The following is a 27,343-nucleotide window of genomic DNA, read 5'->3' as shown; positions in this document are numbered from 1 at the left end:
GTGAGGCGTAAGGTTATTTGCTCCCGAGACCCATAAAAATAATAGTTTATTTTCACATGTGCATTTATATTGTGGTGTGATTTCTATTTATGTGTCAAACTGTCCTAAGGTCTGGTCTCAGGAATGCTTAGTTAATGGAAAGTATGCAAAGCTTTTGTTCAAAATTGGCTTGTGTGTCCTCAGGAAACTTACTTAACCTTTCTGAACCATTCATTGTTTCCTCATTTGTAAAATGGAAAAAAATACGTGACCTCACGGGGCATCTGTGGAATAGTAAGCAAGATACTAAGAAAAGTACTGAGCATAGTACCTGACACAAAATATTCATTTAGTCAGCTGAGGATACAGCCCACAGTTGAGAGGAGCAAGTCCTGGGTCCCTTCTGGAGGGTCTCAGAAGAAATGTTTAGGAGTTGGATGTAATGATGCTTCTCTCTCTCTCTCTCTCTCTCTCTCTCTCTCTCTCTCTCTCTCTCTCTCTGCTTTTTCAGCCACAGGACGAAGTCTTCAGGCTGGCCACCTCCCTCGGGAACCTGGGGCTTGAACCAGGTTCCGCCCTATGGATGGGAGATGACTGCGAACCGGGATGGCCGTGACTGCTTCATCGGGTAGGTTGAATAGACAATACAACAGTAAAATATTTGGCTTTTTGGATGTCTCTGTTTGAACCTCTACTCAGGATAATTAACATACTTAAATTAGGGCCTCACAGGCATTGGAGACTATTACACCAGCAACTTGATTTCCTGTGTTTTCTGTGTCTTGTGACAGGGGGTTGCTCTGTTCTTGGACAAGTGCCATCTTAAAGTGACAGTTCCCAAAGTAGCATGGTAATCGTGGGCGAGAACAAAAGTTTTCATTACTAAATCCCAGGCCAGCTGTCCTCATTGTCTTTCTAGAAAGGACCAAGACAGAAATGTTACTGACTCACCTGTGACTGGAAAAATAAGCTGAAAGTTTTGTGTGCATTATAGATTGTGTCATAAATTTCTGACACTGACATTGGCTAAGGTTTTGTATTTTTGTGGTGCTCTTATTTTTCATTGTGGTAAAATATATATAACATAAAATTTTCCATTTTAACCCATTTTTAGTTGTGCAAATTAGTGGCATTAAGTACATTCATAATGTTGTACAACCAATACCACCATCCATTTCTGGAATTTTTTTATCATCCCCAACAGAAACTCTGTACCCATTAAACAATAACTTACTATTCTCCCTCTCTCCTACCCCTGGTAAACTCTATTCTATTTTCTGTCTCTATGAATCTAGGTACCTCACCTAGCTGAAATCATATACGTTTGTCCTTTTGTGTCTGGCTTATTTCACTCAGCATAACGTCATCAAGGTTCATCCATGTTGTAGTACATATCCAAATTTCATTTCTTTTTTAAGACTTACTAATATTTCATTGTATAGATACATACCACATTTGCTTATTCATTCATTTTCCACTGGATAGTTCGGTGCTTCCACCCTTGCTCTTTTGTGAATTGTGCTGCTGTAAACATCGATGTACAAGTATCTGTTTGTATTCCTCTTTTTCATTTTCTTGGGGATCTAGTTGGGAGAGGAATTGCTGGATCATATGGTAATTCTGTGTTTACTTTTCTGAGGCCTCATCACTCTTTTCCACAGTGCTCTGATGGTTTGTAGTTATGTGAGAATAACACTTATATAACACCTCTCAAAACAGCAAGGGTCCACCTTGCTTTCTTCTTCAACCTAAGTAAAAGTCTTAATTATGAGAAATTAATGACATAGATTTGAAATAAGGAAACACTGTTTGCCCTAGTCTAACATAATTGCATAGAGATTGGTGGCCAAGTGGGGGAGGGATCTTTTGCACCACAGGGTGCATTGTTTTTAAGGACTGACCAGCAAATATAGGCTCACCGTGAGGTGTGGGATATTTTTATAAAAATTAAAATATCTTCCAAGATTGGTGATTTGGCCTTTGGGACATGCCAGCACCTTCATGTTGGGATTGTTGGGAAGTAGCTGGGGGACAACTAACATGTGTGTTGTGACCAGTTTCCCAGTCTCTGAAGCTCAGATCTCATTCCCAGAATTGCTGCAGAGAGGAGAAAGCCCCCTCTTCAGAGTACAGTTGGTGACTGAGTGGCTTGCCTCCTGGGTCCCTCCTGGGAAATTCAAGTTGCCCTTGAATATGACCCACTCCAGGGAACCTGTTGGAAGTGGCCCTCTGACTCTTCAAGGCTCTCATGAGGCTGTGCTCCAAGAGAAACTATAGTAGAAATGGCAGTGGTTGCAGAATCTCCCAGAAAGCTCAAAGATTAGAAAAAAAGCTAATAGTTTTGCTTGCACATTAGATTCAGAATAGTTAATTTTATTCAACTTGCCCAAGTCCCTCATGTCGCTAGAAATATTTTTTTTTTCCATTGATTTTAGAGAGAGAAGAAGGGAAAGGGAGAGAGAGATAGAAACATTCATGAGAGAACATCAATTGGCCACCTCCTACATGCCCTGCACTGGGGATTTGGCCCACGACCTGGGCGTGTGCCCTGACCGGGAATCGAACTGATGACCTCTTGGGGTATGGGTCGACACTCAACCACTGAGCCACACCAGCTGAGCTAGAAAGATATTTTTATACTACATTGTGCTGTCTATTTTGTAACATGGTTATGAATTTATAGAATAGACTCAGTTGAGGGGGTCTAGATGTTTTGATTCAAAAGAGTAAACATTTCTGTCCAAAATAAAATAAAATAAAATTTAAAAAACATGGATTTTGAATTTATGAAGGTTTATGTCAGACTTCTCCAGTTACAACAGGTTTTTCTTTTTCCCTGGTTAGTTCAGGCTATTTGATCAATAGTTGGAAATGAGGGCTAGCCCGGGTGTCATTTTAACCTTTACAGTGGCTTAATGCCAGCTATTGAAATGTGTAAGACCAAATCAGTGATTTAATAGAAAAATCTACACTGAATAATAAATGATATGTTTTAGAACCAAATTACCAGTGTCACATTTCCAAATCTGTGGGTTTTTGGTTTTTTTTTAATTTGAAAAGTAAGTTTCAACAGTCCTCAGAGACACTGTTTTAAGATGTCAAAAACAGTTGTTCTTTGCCCAATCCATGTGTCTATCTCCCTCCCTCCCTTCTCCCTCCTCCTTCCCTTCCCTTCTCTCTAAAAATCAAAATATTGTCAGGTGAGGATTAACCAAAAAAAGAAAGAAAAGTTCTTTGGAAAGTATTTTTTCTCTCCTTGTCACTAATGTGTTTTACAAATAATGAGAATCATTCTGATTTTTTTTTTCTTGCCCACTGACTAGTGTCCATTATAGAGAGATACTCTAATTGCCAGAGTTTCTGGGGAATCCCAGTTTTCAGCATGGAGTATACCTCTACTTATTACTTTTACAAGCTAAATGAACAATTTGAAAATGAATCCATGGTTAGTAATTAGCACCTTCGCATTTTATTTTTCATTCTCTTTGAAAGAGATTAGATACCTTCTTTTTTATATTGTTTTCAGTTATAAACAATAACCCACATCAAATAATCATTTTTTAATGTAGATAAAACTACTTCCAAGTGATGGACAAAGCTATGGGAGGAACCAGGCTTCACATGTTCCAAGTTAGGACCTCACAGCTAAATAATGAGATAATTCTATCATTGTAAGTCTTTCAGAACAAGATCCAGGATAGTTCAAAATGTATTCAAATTTCATCTTTGTTCTCCCACACCCAGTTATTTAGAGTAGGATTGAATAATCTGTTTTCTACAAAGAATAACTAATCCAGAGGGTTAAAAAAAATTTAATGTCATTATGCACGTGTTAATGTACATTTGTATAATATTGTATAGTCTGTAGACTAGTACTTCTCAACCTTGGCTGAGCATGGTAATAGCCTGAGGTGCAATAAAAATGCCTGGGTGGCTTAGTCTCATTGGGCTGCTATAAAAAAATACCCTAGACTATGTGGCTTAAACACAGAAATGTGTTTCTCCCAGTTCCGGAGGCTGGGAATTCCAAGGTCATGGTGGCAGAATAGCCAGGTTCTTAATAAGGACTCTTTTCCTGGCTTGAAGACAGCTGTCTTCTTGCTATATCTTCACATGTGGGAGGGAGGGAGGGAAAGAGGGAAGGGGGGGGGGAGAGAGAGAGAGAGAGACTCTCTATGTGTATGCTAATAAAGGGCACTGATCCCATCATGAGGTCTTCACCCTTGTGACTTAATCATCACCTGAAGTCCCTACTTCCAAATACCATCACATTGGGGATTAGGACTCTACCATACAAATTTTGGGGAAACAAACATTCATTCCATAGTACGGGATCTGGGGTAGATCCCAAGAATAGAAAGTTTCAGAATCTCCCCAGGTGATTACAATGAACAGCTATGGTTGCTGCCCTAAAGCACTTTTCTGCACATGACCTCATCTGATAAAGAATAACTACCCCATTTTCCACATGATGAAACTGTAACTCAAATGAATCCAGTGGCTTTCCCAAAGTTTACATTTGTGGACCAAGTCTCAGCCCATTGCTTTCTCAAATATATTAGATCCCCCATTAAGAAATAACAACTTCAGTTGGTATTCTTAGAAAAGTATGAAATACAGTTTTCTCAGGAACAGTGATTGCTTCAAAAATCTGATGGTTGCAAAATAAAAATTTATCAGTTTACTTTTTTAAATTAATTTATTTTTGTTACAGATGTTTCTCCTTTTTCCCCCCATTCACCCTCCTCCCCATTCCCCCACCCTGTCCCCAGTTTTGTTGTTCATGTCCATTGGTTATGCATACATGCATACAAGTTCTGTGGTTTATCTCTTCCCTCCCCCGACCCCCTTTTCTGAGGATTGTCAGTCTGTACCCTACTTCTATGACTCTGGGTCTATTTTGTTCATCAGTTTGTTTTGTTCATTATATTCCAGAAATAAGTGAGATCATGTGATATTTGTCTTTCTCTGCTTAGCTAGTTTCACTTAAGATAATGCTTTCCAGTTCCCTCCATGTTGTCTCAAAGGATAAGAGATCTTTCTTTCTTACAGCTGCATAGTACTCCACTATGTATATGTACCACAGCATTTTTTATCAGTTTACTTTTAAGAGAGAGAGAGACAGATATGATGAGAGAAACTATAAGGTAATGAAAGAATCTCAGGAAAAATAGCATCCTAGTTAGAAATAGATAAAAGAGGGAGAAATGGATGGAAAGAGCAATGAAGAGAAACAGACAGTAAGGTACTCTGAGATGGTAGTTATAACAGCATCAATAAATAATAGGTTTGGGTGTAGATGTGAACGCAGGTGGATATATAGTTGTGAATATAAATAAATATGTAGATATAGATGAACATAGAATATAAATATTGATCTAGATGTTCAGATGTAGTTGTAGACACAGATATAAATGGATATAAATAGATATAGATAGATAGACAGAGATAGAGATAGAGATAGAGATAGAGATAGAGATAGAGATAGAGATAGAGATAGAGATAGAGATAGAGATGATAGAGATAGATGAGTGACCATAGAGCTGGGTGTGCCCTCCAGGAGGGGCCTGGTTTTAGGGTATTGTCCTGATATAATCACTGATAGCACCTCCATTTGCTCTTAGAGTGTTCTGCTATATATAATACAAGACAATGTAACTATATATCACACTACCAAAGTTACGAAAATACTTCCAAGATTTAAGATTTCATTTAATCTTGACAACTGTCCTCTAAGGTAGTTAAGGTACATAGAGGAATCGCCTTTTGCAGAAAGAGCTGGGATTCACAAGGATTGCGTTTTCCATATTCTATGGCTAGTCAGACCAATGTTTGCACCATATCTTCAGACTCTAAGGCTCTGTCTTAGAATTTAATCCATATTAAGCCTCCAAATATTCTATAAGGATTCCCACCCCTAGAATTACTCAGCTCTATCAATGTGTGCTCAGCTCAGCTTACCTCCACCTGACCTTGCCACACCCTCCCCACTCAGCATCCTTAGAAATGGCCTGATCAGCTTGGTTGTCAGGTCATTTACTTCTTTCAAAAGCTCTCCATGGCCACACTGAACATCTATCCCCCTGACATTTATTGAGCACCCTAAATGCTAAAGTTCTCAAGATGATTAAGATGAGTGCTTACCCTCAGAAATCTTAGAATGTGGTGGAATTGATTAGTAAAATAATAGCATGTTCTTCAGATACAGTGGAAACCTCCAAGGAGGAATTAATCAAATTTATTGGGAGTGGAAGCAAGGATGTAGGCCGTTGCCATGGACCTCACATTACAGAGAGGCCAACCATCATTCTCACCCCAGCAACGTCTCTCTTAACCTCTTTAGAGACACATAATATGTGTAACAATCAGAGAATAGGGAGCATCATGTGTTACTCACTTTTTGAGTTAAATGGAATAAGAACATGCTTATTTGCTCATGGGGATGGAAAGAGTTAATGCTAAAATAATGTCCTTCATAAATTTGGAGATTTGTTTTTTGTAGATTGACAGAAAAATTAAACATGAACAAAATAAATATTAAAACAATAGCTGGCAAGATTTATTAGGATGAGGCAAGTTGGAGTGTGGGGATAGGCATGGGGTGGGGAGACACTAGAGGATAATATCCAAAGTACATGCCTTTATTTTCCAAGTTCTAAGTTTTAGAGGCTCATATTTTTCTTTTTTAACCTCCTGGTTTTCTGGCCACCTTCACCCTGTGAGTCTACAAAAGTAGCCCTGCATGCCTATTGAACAAGACACACTATTCAATTATTCTACCAGCAGTTCCCCTGGTGGGCAATTAAATAGGGTCACTATCTTCATAATGCAGAATTCAGTTCTGAAACCTAAATTATGGAGATGAGTAATGAGATGTGGAAACTCCCACTTTATACTCCACTATCGACTTAGCCCAACTTGGGGCAAGTCTAGTCATTCCTATGGCCAGTTAATTCTGTGGTCAATGTGGAATGTACTTTTTGCTCCTCTATCTCCAGAAAGGAATAACCTGAAAAGATACGAGCAGTATGTGCACCCCACCCCTTACCATCAAGTCAATGTGACAGGATTTTGTCATGGTGAAATTAGAAATGGCAAAGCCTTGCCTCATCCTTACGTGTTCCCTCAAAGTATCCAAAGACGGAAGCAGTTGATTTATCTTCAAACATTATAGGGCTATTCCAGTATTTTTTCTTGATTTTTACCCCAAGATTTTATTAGAAGTCTTACTGTTATTCTATGGATGAGTTCCTGTATCTGTTACTCTGTGATGATTGCCCTTGTACTTTTCCTTCTCTAAATACTGTTTAAAAAGTCAAGAAGAGTTCAGTTGTAAAGACGTATGTGGATATCATGATTGCACCCACCAACTTGTAGTGTTTTTACATTTGAAGCAGGCAATGATTTCCTACTTTTCAACCCTACGTTTTTAACACACTCCCAACAAAGGACAAATGAATCTGAGAGATTATACAAGTTGTTACCTTTTGTCTGTGGAAACAACACTCAGAAGATCTTTGTGGAAATGAACACTTGTGCCAGTAAAAGAAATAAGAGAGATATATTTGAGGTGGGTTGCTCTGTTATCTTGTGAGGTTGTAAATATCCCAAGTTAAGAAATGGCATTATATTAGAGAAGAGGCAGTTTCCCTCACTTTTCGTGGTTTGAGGATGAATTCTTAAATAAAATATATCACTTCTAAGTGCACACAATGAATGCTGCGTAAAGTGCAAATAATTGCCTAATGGCAAGAGCCAATGCCATTTTAGTTAAATGAGTTCCTTAGGATCTGAGCAACGAGTCAAGAAGAAGAAGGCATATTATACTTTTGGAAATGGAGGAACAAAGTAAGCGTGATAGTGTCATTACATGAAATGAAAGGTAATTATGTCGTGTCAACGTGAAAGCTCCCAAGCTGAACATTAGGGGCTGTTTATCTCCTTCATTGGAGCAGATTTGTTTTCTTTTGAATCTGACAAAGCTCCTATCCATTGAGTTAATCATCTTTGCTCCTAGCTGGAAGGTAAGTGTGCAGAGCTGATGGAAAGGCTTTTAACAAGAAGGCTCTGAAATGACACTATCATTCCAGATCTAACTTGGCATGTGACACACAGAGCTGTGTGCTAGGCAGACTTCTCCCATATCAGAGGCTGTTTCACTTTCTAGTGCATCTGTTCTTGAAACTTTGCTGGTTTTCTTAATCTGACCATCACTCTAGGACAGGTCCCTGAAACACTTGGCTTATTTGTCCAGCAGGCCCAGGTCTCCAAAGGAATTGTAATGATCTGCAGTTCTTTGGATCACTTGACGACAATAGGGTGAAAACATTACCATTTGGGTGGAGCCGTGGACAGCAGGTTAGCTGGAGCACAGAGTGGCTCTTTCTTCTACTGAGCTTTTATGTAGCCCCTAGGGATGTTCACAAAGTAGGTCACAAAGTCCATTCGGAATCACAGGGACAGCCAAGCTGTGAAAAGGAGAAGCACCTGGATGAGCAGGTTTCCATCCCAGCCTGTAATTGAAATGCTAGCTTGGGGCTGCCTACCACCCTTGATTCTTTTGAGTGGCCTTTGGATCTCTTCTTTCTGGATTGAGCCAACCCTTACAGAGAGCAATTTTGATGTCATCGCCCGAAGCTGGGGCACAGGCAGGGAATTCTGTTCTGTGCCAAATGCCAAGTGAGGGGTGAGGGTGTTGCTGCCAAGTAAATTGGCTGAACTTAAGAGGACATGGAATCACCTTTGTGGCAGGTGTCTTTTCATTCTTGTCTGCACTCCTGCATGAGAGGAAAAGAGGGTTGGTGACAGAGTGCTTTACTGTAGTGCACCAGAAGGGAGGAAATCGCTGTTCCCTGCCAAGCCCTTGCCCTCTGGTTCCTCTCAAAGTTTGAATGAAACCTCATTATCAATAGCCAATTTCTGGCCAAGAGCTTCTTCAGTTGCAAGGGTGATGAGCGATGGCTTTCTGTGCCAGTGGACACTGATCAGTCTGCGTCGAGAGAAGCCATGTCACAGAGTTATTGCCCGGAGTGTTCCACTCAGCTGCTCCAGGAGCACGGGTTTGCTGATAGCAGTTCAAATTGGGAAGGCTGTGAGAGATTCTTAAAGATGGCTCTTTTGATCAGGGCTGCCTATGTAATTTTCAGGCCCTATTCCAAAATGAAAATGTAGGCCCCTTGTTCTAAAAGCAGGATAAAGGTGCTGATCAAGTTATACAATGTAAAGGTTTTTCCTGTCAACCAATAGTCATTGGTGCCAATTCAGTGCTAACAAGAATCTCCAATTAGGGGTGTGGTGAAGAAGGAAACTTTATTCAGTGCAAAACAGCTCAATTGTGGTACAGCACAGCTCTGAGGTGGTCCTGGGGAAGACTCCTCTCCAGCTAGACTGCTGTGCTCAATTCCTCAATGGTCTGCTTTGTACTGTGTGATCTGCTCTGCTGTGCTTTGGTCTGCTCCGTTCTGTGCCAGTCCTCACTGGCCTGTGCTGGTCTGCTCCGCTCATTTCTGGCAAGACATCTTAGGTGTTTCAGCTCAGCCGGGATATACAGTCTTCAGTTTTTGGTAGAAAGGGAAAATGTGTTCTCCAAGCCAGAGAGCTGGCTTATGTGAGCAGAAATCCTAACCCCTGGTCCATAATTGGTCTGTCCTCATGTGAATGAGGACTCCAAATCCTCAAAGTTGGATTGGTCCAAAAGGCACTGTCATGATTTGTCAGAATAGAGTCATTCTGGTTGGTCAGAACTATGCAGCTCCAATTGAATGAGGAAAGCCTCAGTCCTATTGGGTGGGATAGGATTCCAGGAACTCATTTATGAGGGCTTGTTCAGTGCAGGCAGGCAGTTCAACACAGGCTTCTTCCTGAGGTGTGGTTTGTGTGACAGGTCCCTGTGCAGACATGGCTGCTAGACGTTCTTTGTTTTGTTTTTAATTTGAACCCAACTGGCAATGAGGACCCCTTTTTAGTAACTTTTTAGTAGGTATCTTCTTTTTCAGGGTTCATATCCCTTTTTTCTGTGGTCCATCAACATGTCATAATCTTATATTTGCTATTTGATGCCATTCTAAGTAAAGAAAAACTAAAATTTGAAGCTATTAGCATGAATTTTACTGATCATTTGTATGTTGTGCAATGTGAGTTTTAGATGTAAGTAGAAGAACATTTAACTGTATGAGGGCGGGATCACCGAAACTACACAACTGCATTTCATAGCTCATGCATGTGTATTTCATCCAAACCAGAGAACTAAAAATGGTGCACAAACTAACTCAATGGTTTTTACTTTACTTCTGTAACTCCGCCAACACTCCCTACTTTTCGGCTTGCTGAAAAGTAAAGAACTGCAAGGAAAAGGAACCAAGAGTTGCCCTATATTTCTCTTTTCTTCTCTCTGATCACTTTCAGTGTCAGTGGGTGTTCTATTCAGGGAAGTAACACAAGTAAGAAAGGATGTGACAGGATTCCTTAGTTATTCATGTTTCTTAGAGGGCCACATCTTTTCAACACTAATTAGACCTCACCTGACCTCCCAACCTCACCTCTTAAATTTTGTTTAATCATTTCTCATGTGGCTTCTCAATAAAGGCCTAGCAAAGAGAAAGGATTGCATACAGCTATTGACTCCATGCCCTTCCCTTTTTTTTCTTCTTTATTGGCTTTAGAGAGAGAGGAAGGGAGAGGGAGAGGGGGAGAGAGAGAGAGAGAGAGAGAGAGAGAGAGAGAGAGAGAGAGAAACATTGATGAGAGAGAACATTAATCAGCTGCCTCCTGCATGCCCCCCACTGGGGATCGGGCCCACAACCTGGGCATGTGCCCTGACTGGGAATCAAACCAGCGACCTCTTGGTGCATGGGTCGATGCTCAACCACTGAGCCACACTGGCCGGGCTTCATGCTCTTCCAAGGAGATATTTTCTCACCAAAAGATAGACACTTTTTTCCCCCCACCCCAGCCTTTAATTCTCCAGGTCAGGTCAGTAACCTTTTTCTGTTAAAAAATCACTTAATAAATATTTTAGGATATGCATGCAATGTGAACTCTGTTGCAATTTGCCACAATGCAACACTGTTGTAATATGAAAGCTGCCATAAGAAATATGTGATCAAATGGGCATGGTTGTATTTTGATAGCATTTTATTTAAAAAATAAATAAATAAACTAGACTGGAGGCTGGCTTTGGCCCATGGGTTTACCAACAGTAACTGATAAAATTTCAAAACCCTTCCGTGAAATTGGGAACTGCCATTTCTTTTATGTATGAAAGAAACTAGGGCAAACGCTGGTATAGTGACTTTCCTGGGCTCACACTATGAGTCATGCAGGGAGCTAAAAATGGACCCCAGAGCCCCATTTTTCCTACTTGTTGCCAAAAAACTCTATAATGTATGTACTGTCAGGAAGCAGTTCCTGCTCAGCTCTGGCATCCATGACCCACCTCAAAAGGATGCTCTAGGAATACCATCGTCAAAACTCACCAGAGAAGTAGAACTTGCCCCCACTTCCTTGTGGTGGGTGCTAAGGGAAAGGAGATCTACTGATGACAGGGTTTGTAGCAGCTCTGTATCTCTAACCAGCACCTTCGTGGGAGGAGTGTGGAGGGACAGGAAATGATAACAACATAAAGCCCAGTCACAATGCAATGCCTAATGCAAGAGCAAATAATTATTAGGGAGGTGATAATTACATAGCAACTTGCTCTTAGTAATAGTCTACAGAGAAACAGCCCCATTACACTTTCAAAAAGTTAATTGTCCATAGCATTTTGAAGAAATTTTGCTCATTATCCTTGTGGAAATGTATAAAGCTCCTGTATAAAAGTGCCCAATTCATGTTTGGTGATGTTCTTTTCTAGGCTGTTCTCTTGGCTTCCATGACAGCATCCCCCTTCTTTTGCTTCAAACACACTGGAGGTTCCTTGTCATATCTCCTCAACTGACTCTTTCTTTTTTAGCGCAACATTTATACTTTCAGTTTCCCACACCATCAAGCATACATTTCCACTTAGAACCCTCAATAAAGAAACAGAGTTCATGAACTTTAGTATGGTGATACTGTTTGGTTTAGGTCCAGACATTGATGGTAACTTATGACTATTCTAACACAGGAGATAAAGGAGAGCAATGGGAGTTGTTTGCACTGTGCAGAGTATTGTCAGTAGCATGTGATTAATAAATATTTACTGAGTAAATATTTAAATGTATGTATGCATGAGTAGATGGATGGATGGATTAATGGATGGATGAATAGACTTTTATGAAGCATTATATTCAGTCAGTTGTTAGTATAGATGCTATTATACAAGTCAGTGAGTGAAAATTATCTCTCCTTAACTTGATGATGTAGAAATTTCACAAGAATTTGGGCACTTAGAAAAAGTTTGTATCTTCTAATAATACCTTGGAAGTTCATCAAGGACTCATCGCTGATTCATAACTTGGGTGGCATTTATAAGATTTCCAGAATTCAGGATGTAATAAAGGATCTTTCTGCAACAACATATTTGTTTCTGATTTGTAATATGGCATTTGGAAGGTCATGCAATCTATTTTCTCTTGTGTACTGAATTGCCATGATACCTTGGTTGCCATACAACACTTGGAAAATACAGCACAGTATACTGTGAAATATTAAAGATAACGATTCTTCCTCTCCACTATTATTGAAAATTAAAGACATGCCTTCATATCCACAGGTATGATTTTTAGAGTTAGGCTAAAGGTGTCCTGTTTTAAACAATTGTTCTCCTCTTTTTATTCACCTTTAGCAGTGCCTTTTTTTTCTAGCTTAAATATTTAGTAGATTAGAACTGTTATCAGAATGATATATATTGTAAAGGCTGCCCTGACCGATTTGGCTTAGCTGTTAGAGCGTCGGCCCAAGGACCAGAAAATCCCAGGATCAGTTCCCACTAAGGGCACATACATCGGTTGCAGTTTGTCTCCGGCCCCGGTTGGGGTTGTGTGGGTGGCAGCCACTCAGTGTGTTTCTCTCACATCGATGTTTCTCTCTCTTTCTTCCTCCCTCTCTCGCTCCCACTCTATCTGAAGATAAATGCAAACATGTCCTCGGGTAAGGATTAAAAAAAAAAAAAAAGAATGATATATATTGTAAAGGCTTTATTATCCAGCCATTGGTCAGAGTTATATTATGAAATGATTGGAGTAAGTATTCAAAATGTGAGTTTAAAGAGCTTCAGGATCAGAAGCCAACCCTGGGAAGGCAGGGATGGCAGGTAGAGCTGAACAATAAGGAGCAAGTCAAGGAAACTTAAATTCCTCCAAGAAGAGGATTTGGCTGGATTGCTGGAAGAAGATTAAAAAGAATACAGGCTTGGGAGAAAGTGAAAATCATTGGAATAGCATGGACCTGAAAGACAGGAATAATCTGTTTTAAAACAAAAATGGGCAACTATGGATTGATTTGAACAAATATATTTTGGCAGCCTTTGAATTGCAGTCCAAATACATTTAGCATATGTAATAACTTTTTTTTAGTTTACTGTTTATGACTGCCTACTTCTAAAAAACATAGTCTATTCCTCAATTAGCCTGTAATGCTTCAGGTGTCAGGGTGTGGCCTCCACCAATCCAATCCTTAAGAACTCAAGAGTTGATGCTGAGGATTCTGAGACATAGTTTATTTCTCTCTTCTGGATGGAGAGTGTGAGGATGGTAAGGGCTAAAGTATAAAAGGTACCCTCTTTGGGCTATTGTGCCCCAGCCAGTGGCATCTTTGTACAGTTTCAAGGGTTTCAAGGCTCTGTGAGAGGCCTAGATTTCAACTTTCATTTGGCTCTTTGGAAAGGCCTGCTGCACAACCACTTCTAATGGCCTGACTCTGAGGTGGTTCATGATCAAAGACGATTGATTTGGTGGCAATGCACTTGAATAGCTGTTCCCCAGATCAAATTTCCAAACAGAATCAAAGAGCATTTCAGGGACAAGGAGGTGAAGAATTAGGTGGAATTCACCTGCATTGACACCAACACATGTATGAAGAGTGGACGCATTTGTGTAGCTGCTCACAAAACTAAGTTGTCCTAATACTGACATTAAAATGATAAACTCTACAATTTTATTATAGCATTTGCTTTAATGCCAATGTTTCCGAATTCCTAGCCTATAATTTCCTCCTTTTCATGCCCTCTTGTGCCACCATTATGAGGCACACTCAAGGTTAACGAAGGAGGGTTAGCTTTGGTCCTCCTTCTGAGTGGTTCCATGATGCTTTTGCTATTTACCTGTTTTCTCTGGGGACTTGGTTGTTGTTTTTTTTTGTTTTTTTTTCTTTTCCTCTCTTTTATTTTATAAATTGGAGAACCACCATGTGGCAAACTGCTGATATAGCTTTGGGCTTTAAACGTGTTTTCTAGTAGCAGCTTCTTCCTTAAATATCTTACTGCCTGGTCCCCTTTTAATGTTTAGTTTATAATTGGCTAATGACCATGAAACCAGTAGACAGGCCTCATGGGCTTTCATGAAACAGATGAGCCTAAGGTTTAGTGCTCATATTGTATAGTATCTCCTTGAGCTGCTCAAACATTCCTTTGGTTTAGATTACCCATGTTCTTTCCAATACTTTATTCCTGTGTTCCACATGGTTGCATTCATAAGAAAGCGACTTCTAAATTTTGATGGAGGGTTTTTTATTACCTGTGGAATAAAAGCTAAGATGCAGGAAATTCTGGTGTTTAAAGAGCGTAAGCTCTGGCTCTAGGCTGCCTGAAGTTGAATCTTTTGTATATCTTCTAGTTACATGATGGTGGTCAAGATGCTTAACTTTGCTGTGCCTTTTTTTCCCTTATCTGTAAAATAGGCATAATAGTAGCACCTACTCTACTGAATTGTAAGAGGGTTAAATGACTTATTCACATGAATTGCTAAGAACAGGAAGTGGCCTAATGTTCAGTTATTATTGGGAGGAAAAAGAGGAGGATAACAAGAGGAAACAGACTTTCTAAGTAGACTTCAAGTTACATGTCATCAGTGGGAATGGTTTCTTAGATAGATGTGTACTTTTCTGCCCTGATACCTGTTGCTTTAAATTATACAAAGTTCTAGGTTTGACAGTATATTGGTCAGGTATATCACAGGGTTCTGTGGATAAACAGAACCAATGGAATATATAGAGAGACATATAGAGATTTATTTATAAGGGATTGGTTCATGGGATTTTGGAGGCTGAGAAATCCCACGATGCGCTGTTTGTAAATTGGAGACCAAGGAAAGCCAATTGTGTAATTCTAGTCCAAGCCAAAAGGTTTGAGAACCAGGAGAGCCAATGGTGCAAATACCAGTCTGAGTCTGAAGGCCCAAGACCAGGACAGGAGTGCCATTGTCTGAAAGCAGGAGAGAAATGGATGGTCCAGCTCAAGTAGAGATAGCAAATTCTTCCTTTCTCTTCCTGTTTGATCTAGTCAGGCCCAGAATAAAATGGATGATGCCCACCTGCACTGGTGAGTGTGACTTTCTTTATTCAGTCTACCAATTCCAATTCTAATCTTTTCTGGGAACACCTTCACAGACACACCTACAAATAATGTTCTATCAGCTATCTGGGCATCCCTTAGCCCAGTCAAGTTGTCCCAAAATGAACAGAGCTAAGAGAAGAAATGGACAACAATACATAATTATAGGACATGACAATGCCATACAAAAATCAGTGAATGGATCATCCAGACAGAGGCTCAATGGGGAAACAATAGACTTGAATAACACTGTGAATCAGGTGAACCTACTAGACATGTGAAGGGTGTTTATATTTAGTAGCATCTGAGTACTTATTTTTCTTGAAACATTCCCTAGGATGGATCATATTTTGGGCTGTGGAACAGGTCTTGACAAATTTGGGAAGACTGAAATTATGTTAAATATCTATTTTCAACCACAATGTCATTAAATCAATAGCAAGAGGAAAATGGGAGGATTCACAAATGAGTGGAGAGTGTACAGCATGCTCCTAGGCAGCCGATGAAGTCAGTAAGGAAATCAAGATGGAGATCAGGGGGTATCTTGAGACAGGCAGGAAATGGAAACACAGCATGCCAGAACTTGTGTGATACATCAAGGGCAGTTCTAAGAGGAAAGTTTTGTTTTTGTTTTTTGTTTTTTCAAATAAACAACCTAACTTTATACCATGAGGAACTGGAAGAAGAACAATGGTCTGGGCCCAAAGTTGGCAGAGGAAAGGAAATAATAAAACAGCAGAAATAAATGAAATAGAGATTAGACAGACAATGGAGAGAATGGATGAAGTTGGGATTTGGTGTTTTATAAGGATGGACAGGCCCTGGCCGGTTTGGTTCAGCGGTTAGAGCATCGGCCTGCGGTCCCAAGAGACCCGGGTTCGGTTCCCGCTAAGGGCATGTACCTTGGTTGCAGTTTGTCCCCAGCCCTGGTTGGGTTGTGTGGGTGGCAGCCACTTGATGTGTCTCTTTCATGTCGATGTTTCTGTCTCTCTCTCTCTCTCTCTCTCCCCCTCTCTCTCTCTCTCTCTTCTTCCCACCCTATCTGAACCAATAAATAAATAAATAAATAAATAAATAAATAAATAAATAAAAGGATGGACAGAATTGACAAAGTGTTACCTAGACTAACCAATAAAAAACAAAAAACAGCCCTGGCCAGTTTTGCTCAGTGGTTAGAGTATCAGCATGCAGTCAGAGAGACCTGGGTTCAGTTCCCGCTAGGGGCGTGTACCTCGGTTGCAGTTTGTCCCTGGCCCTGGTTGGTCCTGCGGGTGGCGACCACTCGATGTATCCCTTTCACATCGATGTTTCTCCTTCTCTCTCTCTTCCTCTCTCTCCCTCCTACTCTATCTGAACAAAAAATGGAAAAAAATGTCCTCTGGTGAGAATAAAAAAAAAAAAAAAAAACTAATACAATTATAAGTAAAAGTTGGGCACTGCAGCTGATACCACAGATGTGTAGAGGATTACAAGAGATTACTGTCAACATTTATATGCCAACGAATTGGATGACCTAGAAGAGATTGATAGATTTTTGGAAATATAGAACCTGTCAAGAAAATCATGCAGAGATAGAAAATCTGAACAGACCAATAATGAGTAAGGAGATTGAAGATGTAGAAAAGCCCAAGACTAGATAATTTCTTAGGTGAAATCTATCAAACATTTAAAGAATTAATGCTAATCTTTCTCAAATTATTCCAAAAAATTGAAAAGGAGAGAACATGTCTAAACTCATTTTACATGGCCAGTATTACTTTCATACCAAAGCCAGAAAAGGACACTACATGAAAAGAAAATTATAGGCCAATATCCCTGAAAAACATAGATGGAAATATCTTCAACAAAATACTAATATATCTTATTCAACAGCATATCAGGGAACAAAATCAATATAGAAAAATCAGTTCCATTTCTATACGCTAACAATAATCTATCTGAAAAAGGAATTAAGAAAATCCCATTTAAGTACAGACCTGGCTGGTGTGGCTCAGTGGATAGAGTGTTGGCCTGAGCACTGAAGGGTCATGGTTCATTTCCTAGTCAAGGGCACATACCTGGGTTGTAGGTTCAATTTTCCAGCCCCATCGTGGTGAGTTTGGGAGGCAACCAATCAATGTGTATTTTTCACATTGATGTTTCTTTCTCTCTCTCTCTCCCCCTCTCCCTCCTTCCATTCTCTCTAAAAATCAATGGAAAAAATATCCTCAGGTGAGGATTAACAAAACAAAACAAACAAACAAACAAAAAACAATCACACATCATGATCAAGTGGGATTTATCCCTGGATCCAAGAATAGTTCAACATTTAAAAATCAGTGTGATATGCCACATTAACAGAATAAAGGATAAAAACCATATGATCATCTCAGTAGATGGAGAAAAGCATTTGACGTTTTAACATTCTTTTATGATAAAAATCTCTCAACAAATTAAGTATAGAAAGAATGTACCTCAATATAATAAATGTTATGTGACAAACGCACTGCTAACCTCATACTCAATAGTGGAAGGTTTCCTCTACAATTAGGAACAAGACAAGGGTGCCCACTCTCACCACTCCTATGTTACATAGTACTGGAAGGTCTAGCCAGAGCAATTAGGCAAGAAAAACAAATAAAAGATATTCAAATTGGAAAGGAAGAATTAATTTGTTTCTGTTTGCAGATGACAAGATCTTATATGTAGAAAACCTTTAAGATCACACAAAAGAACTATTAGAATAAATGCATTCAGTAAAGTTGTAGGAAACAAAATCAATATACAAAAGCAGTTGGTGGAACTGCTGGATCATATGGTAACTCTGTGTTGAACTTAAAAAAAAAACACCTGACAACTGTTTCCCATTTACATTCCCACCAGCAGTGTATGAGTGTTGTAATTTCTCCACATCGTCACCAACACCTGAGATTATGTGTCTTTTGAGTATAGCCATCCTAGTGAGTATGAAGTGCTATTTCATTGTGATTTGGATTTGAATTTCCCTGATTGAAAATCATATTGAAGGTCTTTCCATGTGCTTTTTGATCATCTGTATATCTTCTCTGGATAATTATCTATTCAAATATTTTGCCCATTTTTAAATGGGCTCATTTATCTTCTTATTAATAAGTGGTAAGAGTACTTTTTATATTCTGGATAAAACATCTCTTTTTATTTCCTTAAATATTTTGTAATGAATTTTTTCTCAGTCTGAGGGTGCTACAGGGGAGGTAATTTAAAGTGTGAGAGCTTTAAAGTGCCTCCTTACAGAAGTAGCACTGATTACAGTCCCCATAGTTCCCTTGATGTGACCAATTCATCAAAGTGTACTCATTGTCAGTCTCCCAATAGCAAGAGCTGGGTGCACAGCAAGAACTGAGTCTGACATTCGCAGTCATCTGACCTAAATTTTCATTTCAAGCACCTTCAGTCCTAATGTTTGTTCCTGAAATCTAGAGCAGCCAGAGTGAGTAACAGGAGCCGATAATGAGATCCTTTTTTGCTGTATTATTCTTAACACATGCACACGTTTGCCTCTTCGTTCACAAAGGGCCCCTTGGGACAAGCGGTGGTATTAGCAATTTTGTTGAGGAGTGCAGAAACTGCTGATTCAAGAGAAGTCCATTTCTAAAGGACTTGAGAGCAATCATAATGCCAGTTCCACTCATCACACGTCTCCCCTGGATCCTTTCCTTTTGCCTTCCAGTGCCAACCTTCATAACGCATTCTCTAAATCTTCCTCCTGTGTGAGCAGCAGCCATCCGGTGGTCAAACGAGCATTAGAAGTGTCTTGGACAGCTTTGTAACTCATGAAGCACCTTGTGTTTTTAAGGGGATTGATGGGTAACAACAGAAAGATTTTAAATTTCCAGAAGGAAGTTATATGAGAAAACAGTCTGATTTTCCACTAAGCCAAAAAGATTTCGTACGCTTTAAAAATATTGTTGTCATGTACATCAGCATGCATGCCATCAAGAAGAATTACTCACAGGTGGCACTTAGTACAGTTTACATCTTTCACAACACATTTGGTTGTAAGTGCTGCTTCTGAGATTCCTAGGAGTGTCAGTCTTAGAATCAGAACTCAAAAAAGAAAGAATGTTTTTTTTCTTATCTACAATCTGCCTTCATACACTACATCCAGTCAACTTCATGGGTTATCATGTAACCAAGATCAAATTTTAGAAAGCTGGAAGAAATGAGTCAAGCAATCCTTGAAGCAAAGAATGGTTTTAGTTGATCATTTTGTCTTTTAAACTGTAAATGCATAATCAGTATATCTTTTTTTCACTTTCTTTTTTATTTATTAATTTGTTTTTGTTACAGATGTTTCTCATTTTTCCCCCATTGACACCCTCCTCCCCTTCCCCCTCCCAACCCCACCCCAGCTTTGTTGTCTATGTTCATTGGTCATGCATACATGCATGCAAGTTCTGTGGTTTATCTCTTCCCCCCAAACCCTCCTCCTTTGAGGCTTGTCAGTCTGTACCCCACCTCTATGTCTCTGGGTTAATTTTGCTCAGCAGTTTGTTTAGTTCATTATATTCCACAAGGAAGTGAAATCATGTGATATTTGTCTTTGTCTGCTTGGCTTGTTTCACTTAGCATCTTTTGAGGGATAAATATTGTTTGAGTAACCATGATTGTCCCACATACTTCACGGTGCTTAATTAAAACTGTTACTGGATTTTCACTTGCTGGAAAATGACATGCTAGTGTCATCTCCCCTGGAGAACTCAGTAAAGGTGTTTCCACTTATGTTGCCTGGTATTTAGCCTCATTTCTCCCTCTGCTAATTTGCATTTCTGTTTACTTTATTGACACTGCTTTTCTTGCTGTAAATGATCCTTGTTAATCCTTTGGGCTTTGGGCTTGCCATATTAATTGGCTCTTACACAACATCAGAGATCTGAGTTACAGTTTTTGTGGAGTTTTTTTTTTTCTTCCTTCTTTTTGAAGCACAAGTAAATCACCATGGCCTTGGAATCTGTTTTGTTGTTGTTGTTGTTGATGATCAGCTGGTTGATTGTGCTTTGCATTTCTGAGACTTCCTGCACTCAAGAGAAAAATCCGTCTCCTATTTTAACCATTTCCTGTCTGGCAATCAAATGTAGACAAAAGACTAATTTGTGTTGGATCAGTATACTTGAAATACCTGTGCAAAGGTTAGTTTCTAACTATCTGGAACTCAACCACCAGGATGCATGTGATGTATTCATTTATTCTACTAATAAAATTTTCTTCAAGAGCTAAGATGCCATAACTGGAATTTTTTCTAAGGTGTTAGATGATGCTTCTCTGATTTTCATTCCAGTGAAATTTTTAAGAATAAGAAATATCTTTAGCTTAATGGGGAAATTAAATGTCTTCTTATGATATAACCTTTGTGTTGTTACCCATCACCCTATCAGTCAATGGGAAGTTACTGGGCAATTGCCATATGCTAAATGGTATGTTAGGTACTTTGAGAAATAAGAAAAAGTATAAAATGTGGATGTGGTTTCAAGGAGCTTAAATTAGTTCATCTGATCATTTATTTACTCATTCAACTAATATTTACTAAACATGCGGTGTGTGCCAGACACATAATCTAGTTGAGGCAAAATAAACATAACAAGTATATCTAAGAGCTGTCCAGTTGGAGATCAGAGATAGGGCAAAATCTCTAGGTGACAGTAGCTGGCAGAACTAAGATATCTCTTCACCCTGACAGAACTCAGTCTTCTGGTAACTTCTTTCACTTCCAGTGTGATTGCAAAGATTCCATGGCCTGACACAGCTTGTACTGGGCTCCTCACACTAGAAACACTTGTCACAGTGAGAAGAAAGATGACTGTGTTATTAAGTGAAAGACACCTCATTGAAGTATCTTAACCTTTGTTCCAAGGGAGTATTCTTTACGGCATAGATGTACTGTGTATAAAAATCCAGCACCGGGAGTCCTTAAAGTAAATCTCACCTTAAAAACACTTTTACATAATCACATTTAACCCAGCATCCAGGATCATTCAAAACTATTCTTAAGTCATTATTTCATATCAACCCACTCAGATTGGTTCTCTCATTGTGTTAGTTATCTATTGCTGTCATAGCAAATTACCCCAAAATTAGTAGCTTAAAGCAGCACATATTTGTTATCCCACAGTTTTTGTGGGTCAGAAATTTAGGCATGACTAAGATGGGCCCCCTAGCCCAGAGTCTCTCATAAGGTTGCAATCAAAGGGTTGGCAGTGGGGATTCATTTCCTCCATATTTGATGAACTAAGGGTCTCAGGCTGTTGGTGGATGGATGGGTGGATGGCTGTAGGATGGTGTTGTTAAATGTTCAAGGGAATACAGGAGAGAAATCAACTTTGGGGACAGAGGAGAAAATTGGTAGCAGGAGGTAATAGGACCCTCCTATGGCTAAGGTGACAGTGGAAAATGTTAGAAGAGCAAGTAGAAAATTTACCCAGGTTTATTCTTTATGGTAGTCCATGGCTTTGATAGTTTACATCAACAATTTGTTATTCCTTTTGTTTCAACAAATTTAAAAACAGTATTTTCTTTAGAGAACAGAACTCTTTGTGCAAATCATATCAACATTGTGAACACCTATTACATTTCCCAGCACCTTATCCTAAAACGTTATGCAAAGCAACTATGAGGCTGGCCACTGAAGCCATTTAGAATCTCTTCACTTTTAGTAAGGGACATGAGAATATTGAAAAAAATTTCCAAAAACTCATATCTACAGTTCTGTCCTTGCATATCCTCACCTGTAACTTTCTACCAATGGTACCATCATACCTTTTGGCAATTATCAAGTTGCTTGGACATTAGATTTCCTGAAACAGTGCTTCTCAAACCTAGTTCTAGTTACAAATGTGGATTGTGATTTTGAAGTCTGGCATGGGGCTTGAGAGTCTCTATTTCTCACAAGCTTCCAGGCAGTTCTGCTACTGCTGCTACTGCTGATCCATGGACCGCACTATCAATGGCAAGACTATTAAGGTATTCAATATTGGTGATTTGCCTGACATCACTATTGTTGTTGACACAGTCAAGTTTGTCAGCTGCCTGTCGATCCAAAATTTAATTGACCTTCTGTCTTTGTTCATAGCCTCCCTGGATAATTTTTTTATTGTCTCTCCCTTGCTTGCTGCTGCCAGATTCTCTGACTTAATAATAACATGCAAGGATAACTCCAGTGTACTGTCTTTTTTCCTCCTCCAGATCCCTAATGAGGCTTTGAAAGCTGATCCCATCACTCCCCTCTGCTTTCCATCACCATTTGGTGGCTTAATGTTTTGTTGACAGTCCTTAGATTTAGTCAACAGTCCTTAGCTTTAGTCATGAGTATCTTGTTCCTTGAAGTCTTCAAACATCCACAAACAATCAAGGTTCAACTGTCAAGGATTAAGTCCATATTTTGAAGAAGAATTTGGGATCTGATCATTTTAGCAGTGTTTCAGAGGTCAGCAATGTGTGTAACAAAAACAAATGAGAAAAGCAGTCGGCATGGGTCACTGGGGAATGCTGGCTTAGCTTGAAACAAGACAGCTCAAGTCACAACCTTTTTGCTAAATAATTGCATGCATGACCTTGAGGAAATCGCTTAGCCTACCTGAGCCAATGTTCTATCAGCTATAAAATAGTACATTAAATTTAAATGATCTCTATGGTCTATTAAAATTAATTATGTAGAGGCTGATACAGCTTCATATCTTCATTATACGTCTAAACTAGAAGAGATATTCCTAACATGAGGTTCGTAGATCTTCAAGAACTCTGGATAAAATTCAGAGAGCATGTGAACCTTCATTGGGTGTATGGGTGTGGAATTAAATTTTTACTTTCACTGATCTCTGAGAAGCAATGAATATTTTCTTCAATCAGGAGTATAAACAACAGACTAGTGGAGTATTTGCTGTGCCTGTGACTTGGTCACCAATAGAAACCACGAATATAGTTTATGTCACATTATTGTTTTTGTAGATTTCAAAATATCCTGATGTTTGCCACTACTTCAAAGTGTTGGTGCTTCTTAGACCCTCTACCACATCTTCTCATTGAACATGCTAATGAAGAAGTACATCTGTCACTATAGGCCTGTGGTTGTCAGTAGGGAAAGATTTTGCCCCACAGGGCACATTTGACAACGTATGGGAAAGGGAGTTTTATTGGGATCTCATTAGTGGAAGCCAGGGATGCTGCTAAATGTCCTACAATGCACAGGACAGCACCCCCACCACCACCTCCTCCACCACAAGAAAGAATTATCCACTTCAAAATTTCAATAGTGCTGAGATTTAGAAGCCTGCTATAACCTTTTAAAAATGTTTTGATAACCATTTTACAATAATTTATTTAGTTTGCAATCCTCTGTATTTTATTTTATTTTATGCATTTACAACCTTTTTCTTAGAAGAGGGTCCCATAGCCTTGCTAGACTGTCAAAGGGGTCCAGAACACAAAACATGTTTTGTTTTGATTTTTAATTTATTGATTTTAGAGAGAGAGAAAGGAAGAGGGAGAGAAAAAGATAGAAGCATCGATAAGAGAGAACATTGATTGGCCACCTCCTGCATGCCCCCCACTGAGGATTTGACCCACACACAACCTAGACCTGTGCCCTGACCAGGAATCGAACCAGAGACCTCTTTGTGCATGGGTCGAGGCTCAACTACTAGCCATACTAGCCGGGCTCCTCTCTGGTTTTTAAGTTCAATTTGTAAGTAGAGTACAGCCTACTTTACCAATCATGTGTTTGTGTTGTTGTTGTTGTTGTTTTGGTAATCTTCACCCAAGGATATTTTTCATTGATTTTTAGAGAATGGGAGGGTAAGAGGGAGAGAGAGAGAAACATCAATGTGAGAGAGACACACATGGATCGGCTGCCTCCCTCATGACCTCAACCTGGGCCAGGGATCGATCCTGCAACCCAGGCATGTGCCCTTGAATGGAAATCGAACCCAAGACCCTTCAGTGCTTGGGTAGATGCTCCAACCACTTTGCCAAACCGGCCAGGGCAGCAATCAGTGTTAAGTGGCCTTCAAACAATACTATTGCAATTTATACAATTTATTATTTAAATACTTTTAAATTTTTCAAGATTTTTAATTACATATAAATATGTATATATAATTAAATATATATATATATTATTTTTATTGTTTAAGTAGATCCATTGTCAGAATTAATTAACAAAACCCTCCTAGGATCTAAATAAATCTTACAAAACTAAAATGCCAAACAAATAAATATGGTGAAACAAATGTGTTTTTTCAAATGTCTAATATGCACTTATATTTATTTAGATTTTAACTAAAAATGAAAAGTCTAAATCAATCACTCAATATAATTACAACTATCATCTTAATAGGCCATATTCTCTTTACTCTTATTGACCATACAATAGAAAATTTGTGTAGATGCTTTAACCAAGAAATAGTAATTTGGTGGTTTTAGGCCTCTCCGTTATTTCTGTTCTCAATTCTAAAGCTTCCTAGGGTAGAAAGATACTCAGGCACTCAGGAAGTCAAATGCAGCCCCAGTTCCCGAGATGACTTTTGACCAGAGGTTACAACTGGGTGTTGAAACTTGTCATAGGCATCCAAGGTGATTGTACCTATACCAGCTGTCATTTTATCTAATAAAATCTGGGAATCATCATGCCATCGTGCTGAAGATTTTGTACAGTCAGCAATTTCAGCCCAGTACTCACCAGATCCTTCTCAAGAACCTTAAGGGGATGTACTAACCCTGTATGCCGAGCTGCAGTTGCTAAGCCCACAGCTTTCCAGGCATGTGGACATGAAACCCAGCTTCCTGGAGTTGAAATATAAATAGGGTGTCCCAAAAAATGTGTGCACAATTTGAATTATTATAAATTCGGTGTTTATTTATTTATTTATTTATTTATTTATTTATTTATTTTTCCTTTATTGATTTTAGAGAGAGAGAAAGGGAGGAGAGAGAGATAGAAACATCGATGAAAGAGAACATCTATTGGCCACCTCCTGCATGCCCCCCACTGGGGATTTGGCCCACAACCTGAGCATGTGCCCTGACTGGGAATCGAACCAGCAACTTCTTGGTGCGTGGGTTGATGTTCAACCACTGAGCCACACTGGCTGGGCTAAAGTCAGTGTTTAGTAACATTAAAAAAATGAATAAATATTTTGTCAACACCTGTTTTCAAACTGATGACCGTTCTGGGATAACGTGAAACAATGGAATCACAAACATCAAGAATCATTTGATTTGGTATTTGTGCGCATTCTCTCAATAGCTGCCTCATTCAATTCATCGACTGTTGCTAGTTTTGTACCGTAAACTTGATCTTTTATGTGCCCCATTAAAAAGTCTAGTGGATAGCCTGGCCGGTGTGGCTCAGTGGTTGAGCATCGACCCACATACCAAGAGGTCACTGGTTCGATTCCTGGTCAGGACACATGCCCAGGTTGTGGGCCAGATCCCCAGTGGGGGGACATGCAGGAGGCGGCCAATTGATGTTCTCTCTCATCGATATTTCCATCTCTCTCTGCTTCTCCCTTCCTCTCTCTCTAATATCAATAAAGAAAAAAAAAAATTAAGTCTAGTGGATAAATTTTCTTTGTTCCAACCTTAGTCTGGCTTCCCCATTATTTCAAATCAGTTAAACCTGAAAAGGAGTGAGAATTAAATGAATTATCAGCTGTTAAAATGTGTATACATTTTTTGGGACATGCTGTCTATATATATAATTTTTATTCTCCGAAAACACTGCAAATTCCACCCACATTAATCATATGATTGAATTTTACATAGTTTTGCTTCATAAATGTTCTTTCTGTGTAATTTTAAGATTTTTGAACCTAGCAAAAATAGTGCTCCTTTCATATTCTCAGAACCCACCATGTCCTTGGATATTTAAATCTGATGCTACCGAATTCTTCACCTGGCTGTCTAGCTTGTTGCCACAACTTGTAAGGCTCTTTTCAAAGCACACCGAATCACAGAATTTTATTGATTCAAGGGATGTCCTCCATTGCTCCTCCAAACTCAGCCATTCCCCCTGGATCAGCTCCAGAGGAAGGGCTTTTTCCCATTTATTCTTCTGTCATCAAGACCAAAGTGGAAGAGACATCAAAAGTCTCTCTAGATGATGTGTGCCCTGGGGCAGTCGCTGTGAATGACATACACAAGAGGATAATCCTCGGGATTTCCAAAGTTAATTCAAATGGGCATAACTCCCTTGGAAACTGTGTAGCACAAGTTGTCAGGTAGGGGGATGGGCTCTGTGTGCTACTTTAATGGGTCTGTAAGACTGTGGACCAAGCTCCAGCCTCTCATAATGTGGCTCAGTTTGGAAAGAGCAAGATAATGGCATTTAATGGTGAACTACAAGGGGAGACCGGCAGGGAGGAAGGGAGGTGACGTGGAGTAACTTCAGCACATGGGCCAGCCCTTATGAAAGCACACTTTCCAGTGTAGGGCTCCCTAGCCAATGGGAAATTGGAAAAACAAGCGCTTCTTGAAATCCAGAATGAAAATTCCTTATCAGTTAGCTACTTGATGTATGTTAATTGTGCAACAGTTAGCTGTTGTGCTTAAAACTACTGCTAGTAACAGCTGGGATGAGGGGTGACTGAGAAAGGGGCAATTTAGAGCCATCACTTTGAACTGCAGTTCAATATGTCCACGAGAAAGTTGTCCAAACTTTAGCCTATCATTTTCTAATGAATGTTCTTTGTAGGGTGGCCCTCACTTAGACAACTAGATTGTATCCCAAATTGTGAGAGTTTTAGTTCTTGCCAAGTGCCATTATTTCTGTTGTTTCTGTAACCTGTACACAGCTCTGTTGTGGTCTGTGCTTATGACCAGAATGTTGTCCAGTTACTGGTTTGTAAGCCAGAATTTGGAACATGGAATGTATATTTTCCTTTGATATAA

At 39.4% G+C, this 27,343-nt stretch overlaps 1 protein-coding gene across 1 annotated transcript in view; it reads left to right on the top strand.

The window, feature by feature from the left end:
• The first annotated feature begins 477 nt into the window (after nt 1-477).
• FRMPD4 (FERM and PDZ domain containing 4) overlaps nt 478-27,343 on the top strand; it is a 176,657-nt gene continuing 149,791 nt past the window's right edge. Inside the window, exon 1 of the mRNA XM_036271220.1 lies at nt 478-607. Coding sequence (XP_036127113.1) covers nt 570-607 — 38 coding nt within the window. The 5' untranslated portion in view covers nt 478-569. The remainder of the gene's footprint in view (nt 608-27,343) is intronic.

The sequence above is a fragment of the Molossus molossus genome, unplaced genomic scaffold, assembly GCF_014108415.1.
Source record: "Molossus molossus isolate mMolMol1 unplaced genomic scaffold, mMolMol1.p scaffold_m16_p_2, whole genome shotgun sequence".
NCBI classification, from domain to species: Eukaryota; Metazoa; Chordata; class Mammalia; order Chiroptera; family Molossidae; genus Molossus; species Molossus molossus.
The sequence above is the reverse complement of the archived record's forward strand: the minus strand, read 5'-3'. Positions and strand labels throughout refer to the sequence as shown.